At 43.5% G+C, this 20,703-nt stretch overlaps 1 protein-coding gene across 5 annotated transcripts in view; it reads right to left on the reverse strand.

Annotated features, from left to right (window-relative positions):
* ccdc18 (coiled-coil domain containing 18) overlaps positions 1 to 20,703 on the reverse strand; it is a 36,708-nt gene that overhangs the window by 13,954 nt on the left and 2,051 nt on the right. For 2 of the 5 annotated variants that reach the window (XM_071362090.1, XM_071362094.1), the window contains 10 exons: positions 20,540 to 20,661; positions 10,621 to 10,939; positions 10,411 to 10,498; positions 9,840 to 10,066; positions 9,413 to 9,523; positions 9,127 to 9,258; positions 8,685 to 8,819; positions 8,388 to 8,465; positions 7,962 to 8,078; positions 7,632 to 7,799 (listed from right to left, as the gene is read on the reverse strand). In XM_071362090.1, the coding sequence (XP_071218191.1) occupies positions 7,632 to 7,799; positions 7,962 to 8,078; positions 8,388 to 8,465; positions 8,685 to 8,819; positions 9,127 to 9,258; positions 9,413 to 9,523; positions 9,840 to 10,066; positions 10,411 to 10,498; positions 10,621 to 10,939; positions 20,540 to 20,661 (1,497 nt within the window). The remainder of the gene's footprint in view (positions 1 to 7,631; positions 7,800 to 7,961; positions 8,079 to 8,387; positions 8,466 to 8,684; positions 8,820 to 9,126; positions 9,259 to 9,412; positions 9,524 to 9,839; positions 10,067 to 10,410; positions 10,499 to 10,620; positions 10,940 to 20,539; positions 20,662 to 20,703) is intronic. The other 3 variants (XM_071362093.1, XM_071362092.1, XM_071362091.1) reach the window with 3 other exon arrangements.

Raw genomic sequence — 20,703 nt, forward strand, 5'->3', positions numbered from 1 at the left:
TTTTCTACATTGTAGAATAATAGTGAAGACATCACAACTATGAAATAACACATATGGAATAAGTAGTAACCAAAAAAAGTGTTAAATATATTTTAGATTCTTCAAAGTAGCCACTCTTTGCCTTGACGACAGCTTTGCACACTCTTGGCATTCTATTCACTAAAGTTGGAGACTTATACAGTTGAAGTCGGAAGTTTACATACACCTTAGCCAAATACATTTAAACTTAGTTTTTCACAATTTCTGACATTTAATCCTAGTAAAGATTCCCATACGTCAGTAAGGATCACTTTATTTTAAGAATGTGAAATGTCAGAATAATAGTAGACAGAATTATTTATTTCAGCTTTTATTTCTTTCATCACATCCCCAGCGGGTCAGAAGATTACATACACTCAATTAGTATTTGGTAGCATTGCCTTTCAATTGCTTAACTTGGGTCAAATGTTTTGGGTAGCCTTCCACAGGCTTCCCACAATAAGTTGGGTGAATTTTGGCACATTCTTCCTGACAGAAATGGTGTAACTGAGTCAGGTTTGTAGGCCTCCTTGCTCGAACACGCTTTTTCAGTTCTGCCCACACATTTTCTATGGGATTGAGGTCAGGGCTTTGTAATGGCCACTCCAATACCTTGACTTTGTTGTCCTTAAGCCATTTTTCCACAACTTTGGAAGAATGCTTGGGGTCATTGTCCATTTGGAAGACCCATTTGCGACCAAGCTTTAACTTCCTGACTGATGTCTTGAGATGTTACTTCAATATATCCACAATTTTCCTTCCTCAAGATGCCATCTATTTTGTGAAGTGCACCAGTCCCTCCTGCAGCAAAGCACCCCCACAACATGATGCTGCCACCCCCATGCTTCACGGTTGGGATGGTGTTCTTCCGCTTGCAAGCCTCCCCCTTTTTCCTCCAAACATAATGATGGTCATTATGGCAAAACAGTTCTATTTTTGTTTAATCAGGGAACATTTCTCCAAAAAGTACAATCTTTGTCCCCATGTGCAGTTGCAAACCGTAGTCTGGCTTTTCTATGGCGGTTTTGGAGCAGTGGCTTCTTCCTTGCTGAATGGCCTTTCAGGTTATGTCGATATAGGACTCCTTTTACTGTGGATATAGATACTTTTGTACCCGTTTCCTGCAGCATCTTCACAAGGTCCATTGCTGTTGTTCTGGGATTGATTTGCACTTTTCGCACCAAAGTACGTTCATCTCTAGGAGACAGAATGCGTCTCCTTGCTGAGCGGTATGACGGCTGCGTGGTCCCATGGTGTTTATACTTGCGTACTATTGTTTGTACAGATGATAGTGGTACCTTCAGGCGTTTGGAAATTGCTCCCAAGGATGAACCAGACTTGTGGAGGTCTACAATTTTTTTTTGTGAGGTCTTGGCTGATTTATTTTGATTTCCCCATGATGTCAAGCAAAGAGGCACTGAGTTTGAAGGTAGGCCTTGAAATACATCTACAGGTACACCTCCAATTGACTCAAATGATGTCAATTAGCCTATCAGAAGCTTCTAAAGCCATGACATAATTTTCTGGAATTTTCCAAGCTGTTTAAAAGGCACAGTCAACTTAGTGTATGTAAACTTCTGACCCACTGGAATTGTGATACAGTGAATTACAAGTTAAATAATCTGTCTTTAAACAATTGTTGGAGAAATTACTTTTGTCATGCACAAAGTAGATGTCCTAACTGATTTGCCAAAACTATAGTTTGTTAACAAGACATTTGTGGAGTGGTTGAAAAACGAGTTTTAATGACTACAACCTAAGTGTATGTAAATTTCCGACTTCAACTGTATCTCCCTCACTTTAAGCGTCAGCTGTCAGAGCAGCTTACCGATCACTGCAGCTGTACACAATCCATCTGTAAATAGCCCATCCAACCAACTACCTACCTCATCCCCATATTTGTTTTTCTGCTCTTTTGCACACCAGTATTTCTACTTGCACATCCTCATCTGCACATATAACACTCCAGTGTAAATTGCAATTACTTCGCACACTATTAGCCTATTTATTGCCTTACCTCATTTGCACACACTGTATACAGATGTTTCTATTGTGTTATTGACTCTACGTTTGTTTATCCCATGTGTAACTCTGTGTTGTTTTTGTCGCACTGCTTTGCTTTATCTTGGCAGGTCGCAGTAGTAAATGAGAACTTGTTCTCAACTGGCCTACCGGGTAAAATAAAAGATGAAATAAAATAAATACAAATTCAACCAGCTTCACCTGGAATGCTTTTCCAACAGTCTTGAAGGAGTTCCCACATATGCTGAGCACTTCTTGACTGCTTTTCCTTCACTCTGCGGTCCGACTCATCCCAAACCATCTCAATTGGGTTGAGGTCGGGTGATTGTAGAGGCCAGGTCATCTGATACAGCACTCCATCACTCTCCTTATTGATCAAATAGCTCTTACACAGCCTGCAAGTGTGTTTTGGGTCATTGTCCTGTTGAAAAACAAATGACAGTCCCACTAAGCCCAAACCAGATGGGATGGCGTATCGCTGCAGAATGCTGTGGTAGCCATGCTGGTTAAGAGTGCCTTGAATTCTAAATAAATCACAGACAGTGTCACCAGCAAAGCACCCCCACACTATCACACCTCCTCCTCCATGCTTGAAGGTGGGAACCACACATGCAGAGATCATCCGTTCACCGACACTGTGTCTCACAAAGACACAGCGGTTGGAGCAAAAAAATCTCAAATTTGGACTCCAGACCAAAAGGACAGATTTCCACCGGTCTAATGTCCATTGCTTGTGTTTCTTGACCCAAGCAAGTCTCTTCTTACTGGTGTCCTTTAGTAGTGGTTTCTTTGCAGCAATTCGACCACGACGGCCTGATTCACTCAGTCTCCTCTGACAGTTGATGTTGAAATGTGTCTGTTACTTGAAGTCCGTGAAGCATTTATTTGGGCTGCAATCTGAGGTGCAGTTAACTCTAATGAACATATCCTCTGCAGCAGAGGTGGGTCTTCCTTTCCTGTGGCGGTCCTCATGAGAGCCAGTCATCATAGCGCTTGATGGTTTGTGCGACTGTTCCGGATTGACTGACCTTCATGTTTTGAAGTAACGATGGACTGTCATTTCTCTTTGCTTATTTGAGCTGTTCTTGCCATAATATGGATTTGGTCTTTTACCAAATAAGTCTCTCTTCTGTATACCACCCCTACCTTGTCACAACACAACTGATTGGCTCAAACGCATTAAGGAGGAAAGAAATTCCACAAATTAACAAGACACACCTGCCTGGTACGCAATTGCTCGGCCTCCGACCGCAAGGCACTACAGAGGGTAGTGCGTACGGCCCTGTACATCACTGGGGCTAAGCTGCCTGCCATCTACGACCTCTACACCAGGCGGTGTCAGAGGAAGGCCCTAAAAATTGTCAAAGACCCCAGCCACCCCGGTCATAGACTGTTCTCTACTACCGCATGGCAAGCGGTACCGGAGTGCCAAGTCTAGGACAAAAAGGCTTCTCAACAGTTTTTACCCCCAAGCCATAAGACTAATGAACAGGTAATCAAATGGCTACCCGGACTACTCAGCCTGACTAACCGGTGTCTGTATGTAGCCTCGCTACTTTTATAGCCTCGCTACTGTATATAGCCTTGCTACTGTTTTTCACTGTCTTTTTACTGTTGTTTTTATTTCTTTACTTACCTATTGTTCACCTAATACATTTTTTGCACTATTGGTTAGAGCCTGTAAGTAAGCATTTCACTGTAAGGTCTACACCTGTTGTATTCGGCGCACGTGACAAATAAACATTGATTTGATTTTAAATGCATTCCAGGTGACTACCTCAGAAAGCTGGTTAAGAGAATGCCAAGAGTGTGCAAAGCTGTCATCAAGGCAAATGTTATTTATTCTTATTTTTTATTTATTTAACCAGGCAAGTCAGTTAAGAACAAATTCTTATTTACAATGACGGCCTACCAAAAGGCCTCCTGCGGGGACAGGGGTTGGGATTATAATTTTTTAAATAAAATTATAGGCCAAAACACACATCACAACAAGAGACACACCACAACACTACATAAAGAGAGACAACATAGCATGGCAGCACACATGAAAACACAGCATGGTAGCAACACAAAATGGCAGCAGCACAATACATGGTAGAAACACTATTGGGGACAAACAGCACAAAGGGCAAGAAGGTAGAGACAACAATACATCAAACAAGGCAGCCACAACTGTCAGTAAGAGTGTCCATGATTGAGTCTGAATGAAGAGATGGAGATAAAACGGTCCAGTTTGAGTGTTTGTTGCAGCTCGTTCCAGTCGCTAACTGCAGCGAACTGAAAATATTAGCAACCCAGGGATGTGTGCGCTTTGGGGACCTTTAACAGAATGTGACTGCCAGAACGGGTGTTGTATGTGGAGGATGAGGGCTGCAGTAGATATCTCAGATAGGGGGGAGTGAGGCCTAAGAAGGTTTTATAAATAAGCATCAACCAGTGGGTCTTGCGACGGGTATACAGAGATGACCAGTTTACAGAGGAGTATAGAGTGCAGTGATGTGTCCTATAAGGAGTATTAGTGGCAAATCTGATAGCCGAATAGTAAAGGACATCTAGCCGCTCGAGAGCACCTTTACCTGCCGATCTATGAATTAGTCTAGCATGGATAGGATGGTCATCTGAATCAGGGTTAGTTTGGCAGCTGGAGTGAAAGAGGTGCGATTACGATAGAGGAAACCAAGTCTAGATTTAACTTTAGCTTGCAGCTTTGATATGTGCTAGAGAAGAACACTGTACCATCGAGCCATACTCCCAAGTACTAGTATGAGGTGACTACCTCAAGCTCTAAATCCTCAGATGAAGTAGTCACACCGGTGGGGAGAGGGGCATTCTTCTTAACAAACCACATGACCTTTGTTTTGGAGGTGTTCAGAACAAGGTTAAGGGCAGAGAAAGCTTTTTGGACACTAAGAAAGCTTTGTTGTAGAGCATTTAACACAAAATCCAGGGAGGGGCCAGCTGAGTATAAGAGTGTCATCTGCATATAAAATGGTTGAGAGAGCTTCCTACTGCCTGAGCTATGTTGTTGATGTAAATTGAGAAGAGCGTGGGGCCTAGGATCAAGCCTTGGGGTACTCCCTTGGTGACAGGCAGTGGCTGAGACAGCAGATGTTCTGACTTTATACACTGCACTCTTTGAGAGAGGTAGTTAGCAAACCAGGCCAAAGACCCCTCTGAGACACCAATATACCTGAGGTGCGGCAGGTAGCCTAGTGGTTAGAGCGTTGGGCCAGTAACCGAAAGGCTGACAAGGTAAAAATCTTCCCTTTCCTTAGCCGGCACACAAGAATGGAATGGTCTACCGTATCAAAAGCTTTGGCCAAGTCAATAAAAATAGCAGCACAACATTGCTTAGAATCAAGGGCAACGATGACATCATTGAGGACCTTTAAGGTTGCAGTGACACATCCATAACCTGAGCGGAAACCAGATTGAGAACCCGAGAGAATACTATAGACATCAAGAAAGCCAGTCAGTTGATTATTGACAAGTTTTTCCAACCCTTTTGATAAACAGGGCAAAATAGAAGTAGGCCTATAACAGTTAGGATCAGCTTGATCTCCCCTTTAAATAAAGGATGCACCGTGGCTGCCTTCCAAGCAATGGGAACCTCCCCAGAGAGGAGACAGGTTAAAAAGGTCAGCGATAGGCTTGGAGATGATATGGGCATCAACCTTAAAGAAGAAAGGGAGCTCCTTTAGCACCTCAGACTCCGTGACCGCCTTCAGGGAGACATTTTGTAGCGTGGCAGGGGAAAAGATGGAAGAAGCATCAGGGATAGTCGCATTACAAGGGATGGGAGATTAAAAAACATTGGACGGACAAGGAGGCATTTTTTTTATTTTCCTTGATTACATTATTTGATCTGTAGTTCTCTTTCCTAGAAAGAGAGAAGAAATGAGAGAAGGGAGAGTGAGACTGTCTGGCCAAAAATAGTCAAAGATAAAGTGACATACAGGAAGTTGATGATAAATCAGGAACTGGCCATGAGAATGAGGAAGAACGACAGGGTGCATTCTTTGAAGAATCTCAAATATATTTTGATTTGTTTAAGACTTTTTTGATTACTACATGATTCCATATGTGTTATTTCATAGTTTTGATGTATTAACAAATATTCTACAGGGTATAAATAGTACAAATAAAGAAAAACCATTGAATGAGTAAGTGTTCTAAAACTTTTGACCGGTAGTGTGTGTGTGTGTGTATGTATATATATATATATATATATATCCCATATTGATATTCAATTAGTAATACCATGTTTGTTTAAGCACTACCCTGAACATCGTGTGGAAGGACCACCAGAGGGCAGGCTGGGCTCACAGATGGTAGCCCAACAAGGCATGGGAGACAAGGTAACCAGAGGCAATTAAGCACAGCTGACACTACTAATGAGATATTCTCCTTCCCCTATAAGAGAGAGTATGGAATCAGCAGAGAGGGGGGAAGAACTATCTCTGGAAGATGGCCACCGAGACAGAGGAGCTATCTATGAAGAACCATTAAGACGGTGACAATCCGGTGACTTTTGTTGTAGTTTAAAGACAATCGTATTGTGTTCCTGTTTGATCTGGAGAAGAAGATTTTCATTGATTATGTTGGAGTGTTTGTGTTGACCAAATGCCCTCAATATAGAACTGTGTTCAATCAAGAAACCTACTCCTGACTCGTTTGTTCCACCTTCCCGCTTTAGAGTGACGCCCAATTACTTGGTCAGCTCACAATAGGCTACAAATACTGTAATACAAACTGGTTTTACTTTAAATTGCATTTATACCTGTGTATAATGGTTTTTCTTACGGTAAAAGACCCACTTAAATTATTCACCTTAAAACAAATGGAAGACTTGATGATAACCTAGTTGACAAAAGGTTTACACAGAAAGCATGTTGCCTGTGGGAAATTCAGCTCTCATGTTCCCTGTCAAGCCACGCTTTGTAAACAGAAAAGTGCTGCCTGCAAGTGAATAGATTTATATTGGCTTTGGTTAATGGAGTCATTGTACTATGCTCTTGTTGTGAGGGGAGTTTGAGAAAGAAAAAAATGAACAATGTGGCAAATGATTCTAAACATAAGGGCATGTGAAATGATTCTAACCACATAAGGGCATGTGAAATGATTCTAACCACATAAGAGCATGTGAAATGATCATAACCACATAAGAGCATGTGAAATGATCATAACCACATAAAAGCATGTGAAATGACCATAACCACATAAGAGCATGTGAAATGATTCTAACCACAATAAAATGTCCCTGATAAGTCAAATACTAAAATGAGTTGAAGTGAATGAATAGAACATACGCATTTTGCTTTTCAGGGGGTCTTACTGGAAGTGGTTTGCACTTTAACACTGAAGTCAATATAATAGGCCTGTGTCCTGCTTATTCAGCTGCATAAAGACTACTGACCATTGAGATACAACCTGGGTCAAGTTTCCATGTCCCGGTAGGGGGCTCCATGACAAATGTGTGTTTTACCTTCGGTGTCACTGCAATGTCAGTGGTCTCCCTGTCTACAAGACATATATTCCTACCTGGCGTCTAGGTAGAGCACCTCTCACTCTCTCCAAGCAGGCTTCCGTACCTGTCCCTGTAGCCGACTCTGGCTTTCCTCCAGTTCGGCCACACGGGTGCTGCTCTCCTGTAGCATGCTCTGCTGCCGCTGCAGGGAGTACTGAAGCTGGACACAGCGCTCACTGGAGCGACTACACACCAGAGCGCTGTTACGCAACTCCTCCTGCAGAGACGACAGCTGTGGAGTAGAGAGAGAGACAGGGGGTTACACACACACACGGACTCTCAGACACGTACACACAGATGACAAGGTGAGACACACACACGGTAGCGGAGTGCCAGACAGTCACAATGGAGTATATGCAACAGGGAGGAAGCTACACGGAACATAGACGCACACCTCTTTGCTCTTGACGTCCAGCTGTCTCTGAAAGTGCTGCTTAGCGTCCTCCATCTGCAGTAGGCGGGAGCTCAGCTCATCCCTACAGGACGACAGGGCTGTCTCCAGCTGCCTCACCTGAAACACACGACAAACACAGAACATAAATACGGTCTATGTCAAACCACACATGTTCCTGTCCTCTTTCCTTGCCATACATCCCTTGTGAACCTTGTACACGTCCTTGTCAACGATCTACGGTAAGATAACGGTAAGACATTCGACTTGATTTTGATATGTCGTCACCAAGCGCAAGACTGGTACTGTAGTAACTGTTCAGTCAGACGTCTTTGTAGACCACAGTACATACAGTTGACATGCATTTAAACCGAGTGCTAGAAAAACCTGGGTATAGCATTCAATACTGTGTTTTCCATTTATTGTTACCTTGGTGGAAGACTCGGTGGCCTGCTCTTTGACACTCCGTAGAGCCTCCTCACTGTGTCTCACTTTGGTCTCTCTCTCCTGGTGATAAGTACATTGAGATCTCATGACAATGTGCACAGCACACAAGCAAGCCATTCTATTCATTCCATTAACGCTATGGCTTCATGTACGGTCACGAAATGTCATTTAATGAGTGTTCTGGCACAAAATGGCTGCCGTGCCATGCATCCCAGTTACATAGTAGTGGTTTATGAGAGGATGTGTAGGATGAAACTGTATAGCTGTGGTGGTTCTGACCTGTGTGAGCTGGTCCAGGGAGACCTGCAGTAGGTGGGCTGTGCTCTGGGCCTCGTGTCTTTCCCTCTGGGCACAACACACAGCCTGCTCCAGCTCTGAGACCTGGGCCCGGGTCTGGTCCAGAGACAACTGCAGCTGTAGACAGGGAAGGAGCAAGAGAGGGAGAAAGGGACAGAGGTAAAGAGATAAAAAGGGAGAAAGCCACTACTACTGAGAGAATCCACAACGACATGTTTTTTTTTTAAACTTTTGCTTGACTCCATTATTTGTACAGTTCCTAGAAAAGAGAGGAAATGAGAGAAGGAAGGGTGAGACTGTCTGGCCCCAAAAAAAGTCAACGATAAAGCGGCACAGGAAGTTGATGATGAATCAGGAACTGTACCTAAGAATCAGGAAGAAAGACAGTGCAATTAATCCATCCACACACAAACACAAGACTCACCAGTTCCACTCTGTCCTGCAGTTCCTTGAACTGGTCAGCACGGGCCTTTTGACTTTTGTCCAGAGCCTGTTGGAAGTCCCTCTGCTTCTTGGTCATCACAGACTGGTAGTGCTGGATAGCACTGGCCTTCTCCTGGGATGAGAGGGAGAGAGGGAGAGAGATAAAAAGAGAAGTAGAGAAAGAGAGTACCTCATTACAATGAGCATCCTTTATGAGTCACTTAATGTGACGTGTGTGTGTGTGTGTGTGTGTGTGTGTGTGTGTGTGTGTGTGTGTGTGTGCATACCAGCAGCTCCTGCTCCAGCTGAGTGTTCTTCAGAGCGGCCAGTGAGTAGGCAGAGCTCTTCTCTTGCAGCTGTTTCTCCAGAGCCGCCACACGAGCACTCTTCTTCTTCAACTGTAGCAGGACAGCAAGACCACCGTTGGGTGACGGTCAGAATTCAACAAATACGACTCACACATCAGATACACAAATACGACTCACACATCAGATACACACACACACACACACACACACACACACACACACACACAAGCTCTAGTCCATCTGTGTTGGCAGATCTGAAAGAAGCTCTATGTCCACTGGAAGGGCAGATGAAGCCATCCCTACTACCCTTACCCCTTCACATCTGCAAACCCAGAAGGGGATAAGGGAAGAAGCTTGTGGCTTGGTGTTTTTGGTACTCGGCAGACCTCTCCCCTTCCCCACTCACTCTCCTCACCTCCTTCTCGGCATCGGTAGCCTGGCTGGCCCTCTGGAGCAGCTCGCTGTGGACCTGCTGGTAGTGGGAGGCCCTCTGGGCCATGGAGCTGTGCAGGGAGGAGACCTCCTCCTGGGCTTTAGACAGCCTCTCCTGGAGCCTGGAGGCCAGGGAGCTTTGTCTGCCTCGCTCTGCCTCCACTGCCTGGAGCACTGGGAGCAGCTGCTGGTATCGCTCACCTGGAGGAGTGGGGAGAGGGGGGGGTAGAAGGGAAAAGGGAGTGGAGTGGTGTAGAGGGAGAAGGGGGAGATGGATCGATTGGAAGAGGGGGTAGGTAGAAGAGAATGAGATAAAGAAAAAATATCACACAGCCCAACAACCATAAATACATCAACTTAGTACAAAGACATACATCTGGTTCACAGGAGGCTGGTGAATGGGAGAACGGCTCATAATAATGGCGAGAATGGCGTGAATGGGATGGTATCAAACGTGTGATACCATTCCAGTCATTACTATGAACCTGTCCTCCCCAAAGAAGGTGCCACCAGCCGCCTGTGATTCGGTTGTACTGCACACACACCTGGCTTGGGTCTGAGTGGGTCTGTATTTCCTGTGTAATCCACTGGTGGCAGCATACAGGGCTTCACACAGAGAGGTCCCTCATCGCCCTGTAACAACACAACCCCATCAAGTGTCTAAACAAGTATCTCCCTATCACCCCAAGTTGACTGTCTGTGTTTGTGCATATAAATACATGTCTGAATGTGAGTGACTGTACGTGTCTACGTACGTGCGTGTACGTGTCCCCAATCCTCCATACCTCTCGGAGGTGCAGCAAAGCCAGTATGCTCTCCAGACTAGCTAATTCAGCCAGGCTCTGCTGGGCCTCTCTCTGGCATTGAACCAGCCTGTGTTCCTGGCACTGGGTGAGGGCCCGGAGGTCCTCCGTCTCCCTGTGGAGAGAGGTCAGCTCCCTGGCCGCCAAGGCCCGATCCCCCAGCTCCATCTCCAGCCGCGAGGCCCGTTGGGCAGCCTCCTCCAGACGTCCCTGGAGCTCAGAGGTTTTTGTGTTGAGTGTGCGCGCCTGGGTAACCTCTTCCTTCAGCTCACTAAAGAGATGGTTTCAATGACATACAGTGCATTCAGAAAGTATTCATACCCCTTGACTTAATCCACATGTTGTTGTGTTAAAGCCTGAAATCAAAATGGATTCAATAGATTGTGTGTAAAACAACACCCCATAATTACAAAGTAAAAACATGTTTGCAAATATATTGAAAATTAAAGACAGAAATAACTAATTTACATAAGTACTCACACCAGAGTAAATACTTTGTAGAATCAGCTTTGGCAGCGATTACAACTGAGTCTTTCAGAGCAAGTCTCTAAGAGCTTTCCACACCTGAATTGTGCAATATTTTCCCAATATCCCCCAAAAATTGTCACATGCGCAGAATACAACAGGTATAGATAGACCTTAGTGAAATGCTTACTTAAAAGCCCTTAACCAACAATGCAGTTTAAAAGAAAATACCCCCCAAAAAGTAAGACATAAGAATAACAAATAATTAAAGAGCAGCAGTAAATAACAATAGCGAGGCTATATACAGGGGGTACCGGTACAGAGTCAGTGCGCGGGGGCACCAGTGTCGAGGTAATTGAGGTAATATGTACATGTAGGTAAAGTTATTAAAGTGACTATGCACAGACAATAACAGAGTAGCAGCAGCGTAGGAGGGGGGGGGGGGGGGGGGCGACGACTTGGAGCTCCGGTACCGCTTGCCATGTGGTAGCATAGAGAACAGTCTATGACTAAGGTGGCTGGAGTCTGACAATTTTTAGGGCCTTCCTCTGACACCTCCTGGTATAGAAGTCCTGGATGGCAGGAAGCTTGGCCCTGGTGATGGACTGGACCGTACGCACTACCCTCAGTAGTGCCTTGCAGTCGGAGGCCGAGCAGTTGCCATACCAGGCAGTGATGCAACCCGTCAGGATGCTCTCGATGGTGCAGCTGTAAAACCTTTTGAGGATCTGAGGACCCATGCCAAATCTTTTCAGTCTCCTAAGGGGGAATAGGCTTTGTCGTGCCCTCTTCACAACTGTCTTGGTGTGCTTGGACCATGTTAGTTTGTTGGTGATGTGGACGCCAAGGAACTTGAAGCTTTCAACCTGCTCCACTACAGCCCCGTCGTTGAGAATGGGGGCATGCTCGGTCCTCCTTTTTCTGTAGTCCACAATCATCTCCTTTGTCTTGATCACGTTGAGGGAGAGGTTGTTGTCCTTGCCCCACAAGGTCAGGTCTCTGACCTCCTCCCTATAGGCTGCGGCCTTGTCAATGTTGACCTGTTCAAAGGTCTTACTCACATCGGCTGCGGAGAGCGTGATCTCACAGTCGTTCCTCAACAGCAGATGCTCTCATGCATGTTTGTGTTACTTGCCTCGAAGCGAGCCTAGAAGTCATTTAGCTCGTGTGGTAGGCTTGTGTCACTTGGTAGCTCTCGGCTGTGCTTCCCTTTGTAGTCTGAAATAGTTTGCAAGCCCTTCCACATCCGACGAGCGTCGGAGCCGGTGAAGTACGATTCGATCTCAGTCCCGTATTGACGCTTTGCCTGTTTGACGGTTCGTCGGAGTGCATAGCGGGATTTCTTATAAGCTCCGGGTTAGAGTCATGCTCCTTGAAAGCGGCAGCTCTACCCTTTAGCTCAGAGCGAATGTTGCCTGTAATCCATGGCTTCTGGTTGGGGTATGTACGTACAGTCACTGTGGGGACAACCTCATCGATGCACTTATTGATGAAGCCAGTGACTGATGTGGTGCACTCCTCAATGCCATCGGAAGAATCCCGGAACATTTTCCAGTTTGTGCTAGCAGTCCTGTAGTTTAGCATCTGTTTCATCTGACCACTTTTTTTAAGACAGAGTCACTGGTGCTTCCTGCTATAGTTTTTGCTTGTAAGCAATCAGGAGGATAGATTTATGGTCAGATTTGCCAAATGGAGGGTGAGGGGGAGCTTTGTACGCATCTTCGTGTGTGGAGTAAAGGTGGTCTAGAGTTTGTTTCCCCTCTGGTTGCACATTTAACATGCTGATAGAAATGAGGTAAAACTGATTTAAGTTTCCCTGCATTAAAGTCCCCGGCCACTAGGAGCGCCGCCTCTGGATGAGCGTTTTCCTGTTTGCTTATGGCGGTATACAGCTCATTGAGTGCGGTTTTAGTGCCAGCATCGGTCTGTGGTGGTATGTAGACAGCTATGAAAAATACAGCTGAAAACTCTCTAGGTAGATAGAGCATCTCATGATAAGCTGTAGACCACACTAAGGCGAGCAACACCTGAGACTTCCTTAGATATCGTGCACCAGCTGTTGTTTACAAATATGCATACGCCCCCGCCCCGTGTCTTACCAGAGGCTGCTGTTCTATCCTGCCGATAGAGTGAAAAACCCGCCAGCTGTATGTTATTAATGTCTTCGTTTAGTCACAACTTGGTGAAACATAAGATATTACAGTTTTTAATGTCCCGTTGGTAGGAAATATGTGCTTTCAGTTCGTCCCATTTATTTTCCACCGATTGAACGTTAGCTAACAGTACGGATGGCAAAGGCAGATTAGCCACTCGTCGTCTGATCCTCACAAGGCACCCCGATCTCTTTCCGTGAAATCTCGGTTTCTTTCTCCAGCGAATAATGGGGATGAGAGCCTGTTTGGATGTTTGGAGTATATCCTTCCCGTCCGACTCATTAAAGAAAAATTATTTGTCCAATTCGAGGTGAGTAATCGCTGTTCTGATGTCCAGAAGCTCTTTTCGGTCATAAGAGACATTAGCAGCAACATTATGAACAAAATAAGTTTAAAAATGTGAAAAAACTAACAAAATAGCACGGTTGGTTAAGAGCCAATAAAACGGCAGCCATGTCAAATTGGTTGTTGATTAGCTAGACAACCATTTTTAGGTCTTGCCATAGACTTTCAAGTAAATTTAAGTCAAAACCGTAAATCGGCCACTCAGAAACATTCACTCTCTTCTTGGTAAGCAACTTGGGTTTCAGGTTATTGTCCTGCTGAAAGGTGAATTCATCTCCTGGTGTCTGGTGGAAAGCAAACAACCAGGTTTTCCTCTAGGATTTTGCCTGTGCATAGCTCCATTCCATTTTTATCCTGGAAAACTCCCCAGTCCTTAATGATTACAAGCATACCCATAACATGATGCAGGCACCACTATGCATAACAATATGGAGTATGGTACTCAGTAATGTGTTGTATTGGATTTGCCCCAAACATAACACTTTGTATACAGGACAAAAAGTGATTTGCTTTGCCACATTTTTTGTAGTATTACTTTAGTGCCTTGTTGCAAACAGAATTCATGTTTTGGAATATTTGTATTCTGTACAGGCTTCCTTCTTTTCACGCTGTCATTTTCCTCCCTCATGATGCCATCTATTTTGTGAAGTGCACCAGTCCCTCCTGCAGCAAAGCACCCCCACAACATGATGCTGTCACCCCCGTGCTTCAGTTGGGATGGTGTTCATCGGCTTGCAAGCATCCCCCTTTTTCCTCCAACCATAACGATGGTCATTATGGTCAAACAGTTCTATTTTTGTTTCATCAGACTAGAGGACATTTCTCCAAAAAGTACTATCTTTGTCCCCATGTGCAGTTGCAAACAGTAGTCTGGCTTTTTTATGGCGGTTTTGGAGCAGTGGCTTCTTCCTTGCTGAGCGACCTTTCAGGTTATGTTGATATAGGACTCGTTTTACTGTGGATATAGATATTGTTGTACCTGTTTCCTCCATCATCTTCACAAGGTCCATTGCTGTTGTTCTGGGATTGATTTGCACTTTTCGAACCAAAGTACGTTCATCTCTAGGAGACAGAACGTGTCTCCTTCCTGAGCGATATGATGGCTGCGTGGTCCCATGGTGTTTATACTTGCGTACTATTGTTTGTACAGATGAATGTGGTACCTTCAGGCGTTTGGAAATTGCACCCAAGGATGAACCAGACTTGTGGAGGTCTACAATTTTTTTTCTGGTGTTTTGGCTGATTTCTTTTGATTTTCCCATGATGTCAAGCAAAGAGGCACTGAGTTTGAAGGTAGGCCTTGAAATACATCTACAGGTACACCTCCAATTGACTCAAATGATGTCAATTAGCCCATCAGAAGCTTCTAAAGCCATGATATAATTTTCTGGAATTTTCCAAGCTGTTTAAAGGAACAGTCAACTTAGTGTATGTAAACTTCTGTCAGTAACTGTCAGTAAACTTCTGTCAGTAAAAAAATAATCGAAAAATGACTTGTGTCATGCACAAAGTAGATTTGCCAAAACTAACTACCGACTTGCCAAAACTATAGTTTGTTAACAAGAAATTTGTAGAGTGGTTGAAAAACGAGTTTTAATGACTCCAACCTAAGTGTATGTAAACTTCTGACTTCAACTGTACACTACAGTTCAAAAGTTTGGGGTCACTTTAAAATAACACCAAATTGATCACAAATAAAGTGTAGACATTGTTAATGTTGTAAATGACTATTGTAGCTGGAAACGGCTGACTTTTAATGAAATATCTACATAGGCGTACAGAGGCCCATTATCAGCAACCATCACTCCTGTGTTCCATTGGCACGTTGTGTTAGCTAATCCAAATGTATCATTTTAAAAGGCTACTTGATCATTAGAACATCCTTTTGCAATTATGTTAGCACAGCTGAAAACTGTTGTTCTGATTAAAGAAGCAATAAAACTGGCCTTCTTTAGACTAGTTTAGTATCTGGAGCATCAACATTTGTGGGTTCGATTACAGACTCAAAAATGGCCAGAAACAAAGACCTTTCCTCTGAGAAATTAAGGCTATTCCATGCGAGAAATTGCGAAGAAACTGAAGATATCATGCAACGCTGTGTACTACTCCCTTCACAGAACAGCGCAAACTGGCTCTAACCAGAGTAGAAAGAGGAGTGGGAGGCCTCGTGCACAACTGAGCAAGAGGACAAGTACATTTAGAGTGTCTAGTTTGAGAAACAGACGACACAAGTCCTCGACTGGCATCATCATTAAATAGTACCCGCAAAACACCAGTCTCAACGTCAACTGGTAAGAGGCGACTCCGGGATGCTAGCCTTCTAGGCAGAGTTGCAAAATAAAAGCCATATCTCAGACTGGCCAATAAAACAAAAAGATTAAGATGGGCAAAAATAATAGACACTGGACAGAGGACGATTGGAAAAAAGTGTTTGAGGTGTTTGGATCACAAAGAAGAACATTCGTGAGATGCAGAAAAAATGAAAAGATGCTAGAGGACTGCTTGACGCCATCTGTCAAGCATGGTGGAGGCAATGTGATGGTCTGGGGGTGCTTAAGTAGGAGATTTGTACAGGGTAAAAGGGATCTTGAAGAAGGAAGGCTATCACTCCATTTTGCAACGCCATGCCATACCCTGTGGACGGCGCTTAATTGGAGCCAATTTCCTCCTACAACAGGACAATGACCAAAAGCACAGCTCCAAACTATGCAAGAACTATTTAGGGAAGAAGCAGTCAGCTGGTATTCGGTCTATAATGGAGTGGCCAGCACAGTCACCGGATCTCAACCCTATTGAGCTGTTGTGGGAGCAGCTTGACCGTATGGAACGTAAAAAGTGCCCATCAAGCCAATCCAACTTGTGGGAGGTGCTTCAGGAAGCATGGGGTGAAATGTCTTCACATTACCTCAACAAATTGACAACTAGAATGCCAAAGGTCTGCAAGGCTGTAATTGCAGCAAATGGAGAATTCTTTGACGAAAGCAAAGTTTGAAGGACAATTGTTATTTCAATTAAAAATCATTATTTATAACCTTGTCAACAACTTGACTATATTTCCTATTCTTTTTGCAACTAATTTCATGTATGTTGTTTTCATGGAAAACAAGGAAATTTCTAAGTGACCCAAACTTTTGAATAATAGTGTACACTGCTGCCATCTAGTGGCCAAAATCTAAATTGTGCCTGGGCTGGCATAAGACATTATGGCCTTTCTCTTGCATTTCAAAGATGGTACAAAAAAAAATGTTTTTTTCTTTGTATTATCTTTTAACAGATCTAATGTGTTATATTCTCCTACATTAATTTAACATTTCCACAAACTTAAAGTGTTTCCTTTCAAATTATATCAAGAATATGCATATCCTTGCTTCAGGTCCTGAGCTACAGGCAGTTGGATTTGGGTATGTCATTTTAGGCGAAAACTGGAAAAAAAGGGGAGGTTCCTTAAGAGGTTTTAACAGAACATGTAAATCGAGGATGCAACGATGTGCAGGCTTTCTTACCGAATTCTGAGCCAACAAGACGAGTAACAAACAGCAAAATCACTCGCCTATGTCAATCTACTTCAGTAGAAAAATTTAGGCTACCTATTCTATTGGTCAGCTTGTCTTGAAAGAAATAGCCTATTCCAAACAGACTCTGGGACAGTCGTGGGACGATAGATCCCAAATTCAAACAACCAAGTTACACCTAGGCTACATTTTTTTTTAAATACAATGAAAAAAGCAAATGAGTCTGATCCAACAGATCAGAAGGTTTAGCTTAAAATGTTGATCAACTATAATTTCTTCACATTATAAGCGCAGCAAAGCTCACAAGGCAGGATGCTACGCACAAATCTTCGTTCCATAATGCAATTAGAGGGAACACAGCTGTCAAAAGGACATTGCACGCGAGCGGTTTCATGTGACAGAGATGAAATTTAGAAAGAGAGGATATCTAATAGGCTACTTTGAAGCGAGGCAAAACATGCCTCATAATACGCATTAAAACGTTCAGGTTTCAAATATTTTTTAAATATTTCATTAACTTCTTGTTCAAATATTTTTTATTGAGCACACACAAGAATGGTGTATAGGTATAAGACAGGTATACAATTCTTATCTAAACATAAAAGAGCAGACAGAAACAAAAAGACCCAGAGTTCTGGGTACAAAACAAATATTACAAAACAAGACATACAGAATAAGGACAGGTAGAAAGAAAGAGGGTAGGTGTCACCCCCCACTTATTCCCCCCCTTTATCCCTCCCCCACTTCTTCCCCCCCCTTATCCCTTCCCCTTATTCCCCTCCCGACTGCTCGGGTGGCGGTGCCAGCACATGCTGCCCAAAGGTGGATTGAAATATTACAATTGAGAGTGCGTTAAAAAGTACAAATTCACAGCGCCGAGTGGTCCAAGTAAGAGAGGAAAGGCTGCCAGATTTGATCAAATGTTGATAATTTATTGTTCAGAATATATCTAATTCTTTCTAAGTGTACAGTGTTTGCCAATTCGCTGAGCCATAATTTGGTAGTGGGCGCTTCCCTCTTTTTCCAAAACAACAAGATTAGTTTTTTTGCCGAGATGAGACTGTAAGAGATGAGTTGTTTTTGAGGGTTGGTTAATCCGTTTAGGGAATCAGACACTCCCAGGATTATTAGAAGCGGGTCTGGGTCAATTGAAGTCTCCAGAACTTCAGAGAGGATCCTAAAAATTCCACACCAGTAGCCATACAAGCTAGAGCATAGGGCAAAGCAGTGCAGTAGTGTACCCTGTGCAGCCTGCCATTTATCACACATAGGGGATGTATCAGGAAATATCCTATGCAGTTTGGTTTTGGAATAGTGTAATCTGTGTAATACCTTGAATTGTATGAGACGATGTCTGGAGTTAATGGAGCAGGTGTGGATATACTCCAAGCTATCTTCCCAGTCTGCCACCGAAATGTCAGTCCCTAGTTCTTCCTCCCATTTTGCCTTAATGGCATCTGTAGAAGGTGTGCTAACAGATTGAAAAGCATCATATAAACGAGATATCAGTTTGTCTGAGGTGGGGGATGTCTTTATGCATCCGTCAAACATGGAAGGCTTAGCGTTTCCAAATGTTGGGAGGTGTTTTATTTCATTAACTTCTTATTTACAATGACGGCCTACCCCGGCCAAACCCTAACCCGGACGACTCTGGGCCAATTGTGCGCCGCCCTATGGGACTCCCAATCACGGGCGGTTGTGATACAGACTGGAATCAAACCAGGGTCTGTAGTGAAGCCTCTAGCACTGAGATGCAATGCCTTAGATCGCTGCGCCACTCGGGACCCCAATTAGGTGTATGTTTTCAAAATGCATCTCCAGCTCATTGCAGTGGTGTGTGACAGGCTGATGTAGCCTGCCTTAACGTAGCCGTTCGATGGCTCATTCAAAACAGCTGGGAACTCGGGAAATCTCAGACTTCCGACTTCAGTGCGTTAAAGAGAACTGGGAACTGGGGGGAAAAACATGCTCCGATTGGGAAAATTTGTTTTGAACGGTCATCCAAATCGGAATTCCAAATCCGGAACTCTGGCTTCTTTCTAGAGCTCCAACTTTCTAAACTAAAGATCACTGATGTCATGACTTGACCTCGTATATTTCAAAGTTCCCAGTTGTCTTGGAAGTACAACAAGATGCTGCAGCAGCAGCTCTTGAGTTGTCTGACACATTTTCCACTCAAAGGCTCTGTATCTGTAAGCATGTGATAAATAAGATACATAACGAATACCGTACACACGACCTAATTTAATTCCACAAAATTATTGAAATTCCCTTAGACTGATAAGCATGCCCATTCAAAAGACTGGTATTTCCATCAATGAATAGGCTAAAAAGCATTATTTCAAAATAGGATTTTTTTTTGTATTATTATTTGTGGGTTTTTCCAAAGAACTATATCGGACAAAGGCCGACTACACCCGGCTAACGGAAATCCTGAACTGGGTGTATTGATACACCATCCAAAGTGTAATTATTAAATTCACCATGCTCAAAGGGATATTCAATGTCTGCTTTTTTTATTTTTACCCATCTACCAATAGGTGCCCTTCTTTGTGAGGCATTGGAAAACCTCCCTGAAAACCTCTTTGTGGTTGAATCTGTGTTTGAAATTCACTGCTTGACTGAGGGACCTTACAGATAATTGTATGCGTGGGGTACAGAGATGAGGTAGCTATTCAAAAATCATGTTAAACACTATTACTGCACACAGAGTGAGTCTATGCAACTTATTATGGGTCTTGTTAAGCACATTTTTACTACTAAACTTACTTAGGCTTGCCATAACAAAGAAGTTGAATACTTATTGACTCAAGACATTTCAGCTTTTAATTTTTAATTAATTTGTTTAAAAAAATATCTGAAAGCATAATTCCACTTTTACATTATGGGGTATTGTGTGTAGGCCAAAATCTCAATTTAACACCTCTAACCGTATAGCTAGCTACTCAACTCTGTGATGATCAGGGCTTTAAATTAACTTGTGTCCACCAGCCACTTAAGTCAGGTAGATACTAACATCTATCACCCACTCAGATTTTTTTTACCAATGAAAAGATTTTTGTTCGGTTTAATTACACCAACAAAACACACAAAAATGGATGTGCATGCTTTGTAATGTTTCTAAAACAAATGTATAACTAGTAAGAAGCAGTGGTATGTCGAAACAAAACGGCAGAAATACTTTGAAAACAGCTATTGCAGAATTTATTTTGCTCTAAATATGATCAAACGTAACTATTTTTATTCACAAATGCGAGTGAACCGCGTGCACTGTGGAGCCCTGGCCACCCACCAACGTGGCTGGAGAAGTAGACATATCACCCACCAATGTCCAACTCTACCCGCATTTGGCAGGTGGTAATTTTAGGCCCTGTTGATGATAATGCCCACACCCACCTGATGGTTTGGCCCTGCTCCTCTCGTGCTCTCTCCATCACGGTGCACTTGCTCTCCAGCTCCTCTCTCTCTCGGTCACACACGATGAGACTCTCCTTCAGTTTGCTCTCGCTCTCCATGACCTTGGAAACACAGTCGAGCCATAAGGTCAAAGGGTTGGTCAC

Source organism: Salvelinus alpinus, chromosome 23 (assembly GCF_045679555.1).
Source record: "Salvelinus alpinus chromosome 23, SLU_Salpinus.1, whole genome shotgun sequence".
NCBI lineage: Eukaryota > Metazoa > Chordata > Actinopteri > Salmoniformes > Salmonidae > Salvelinus > Salvelinus alpinus.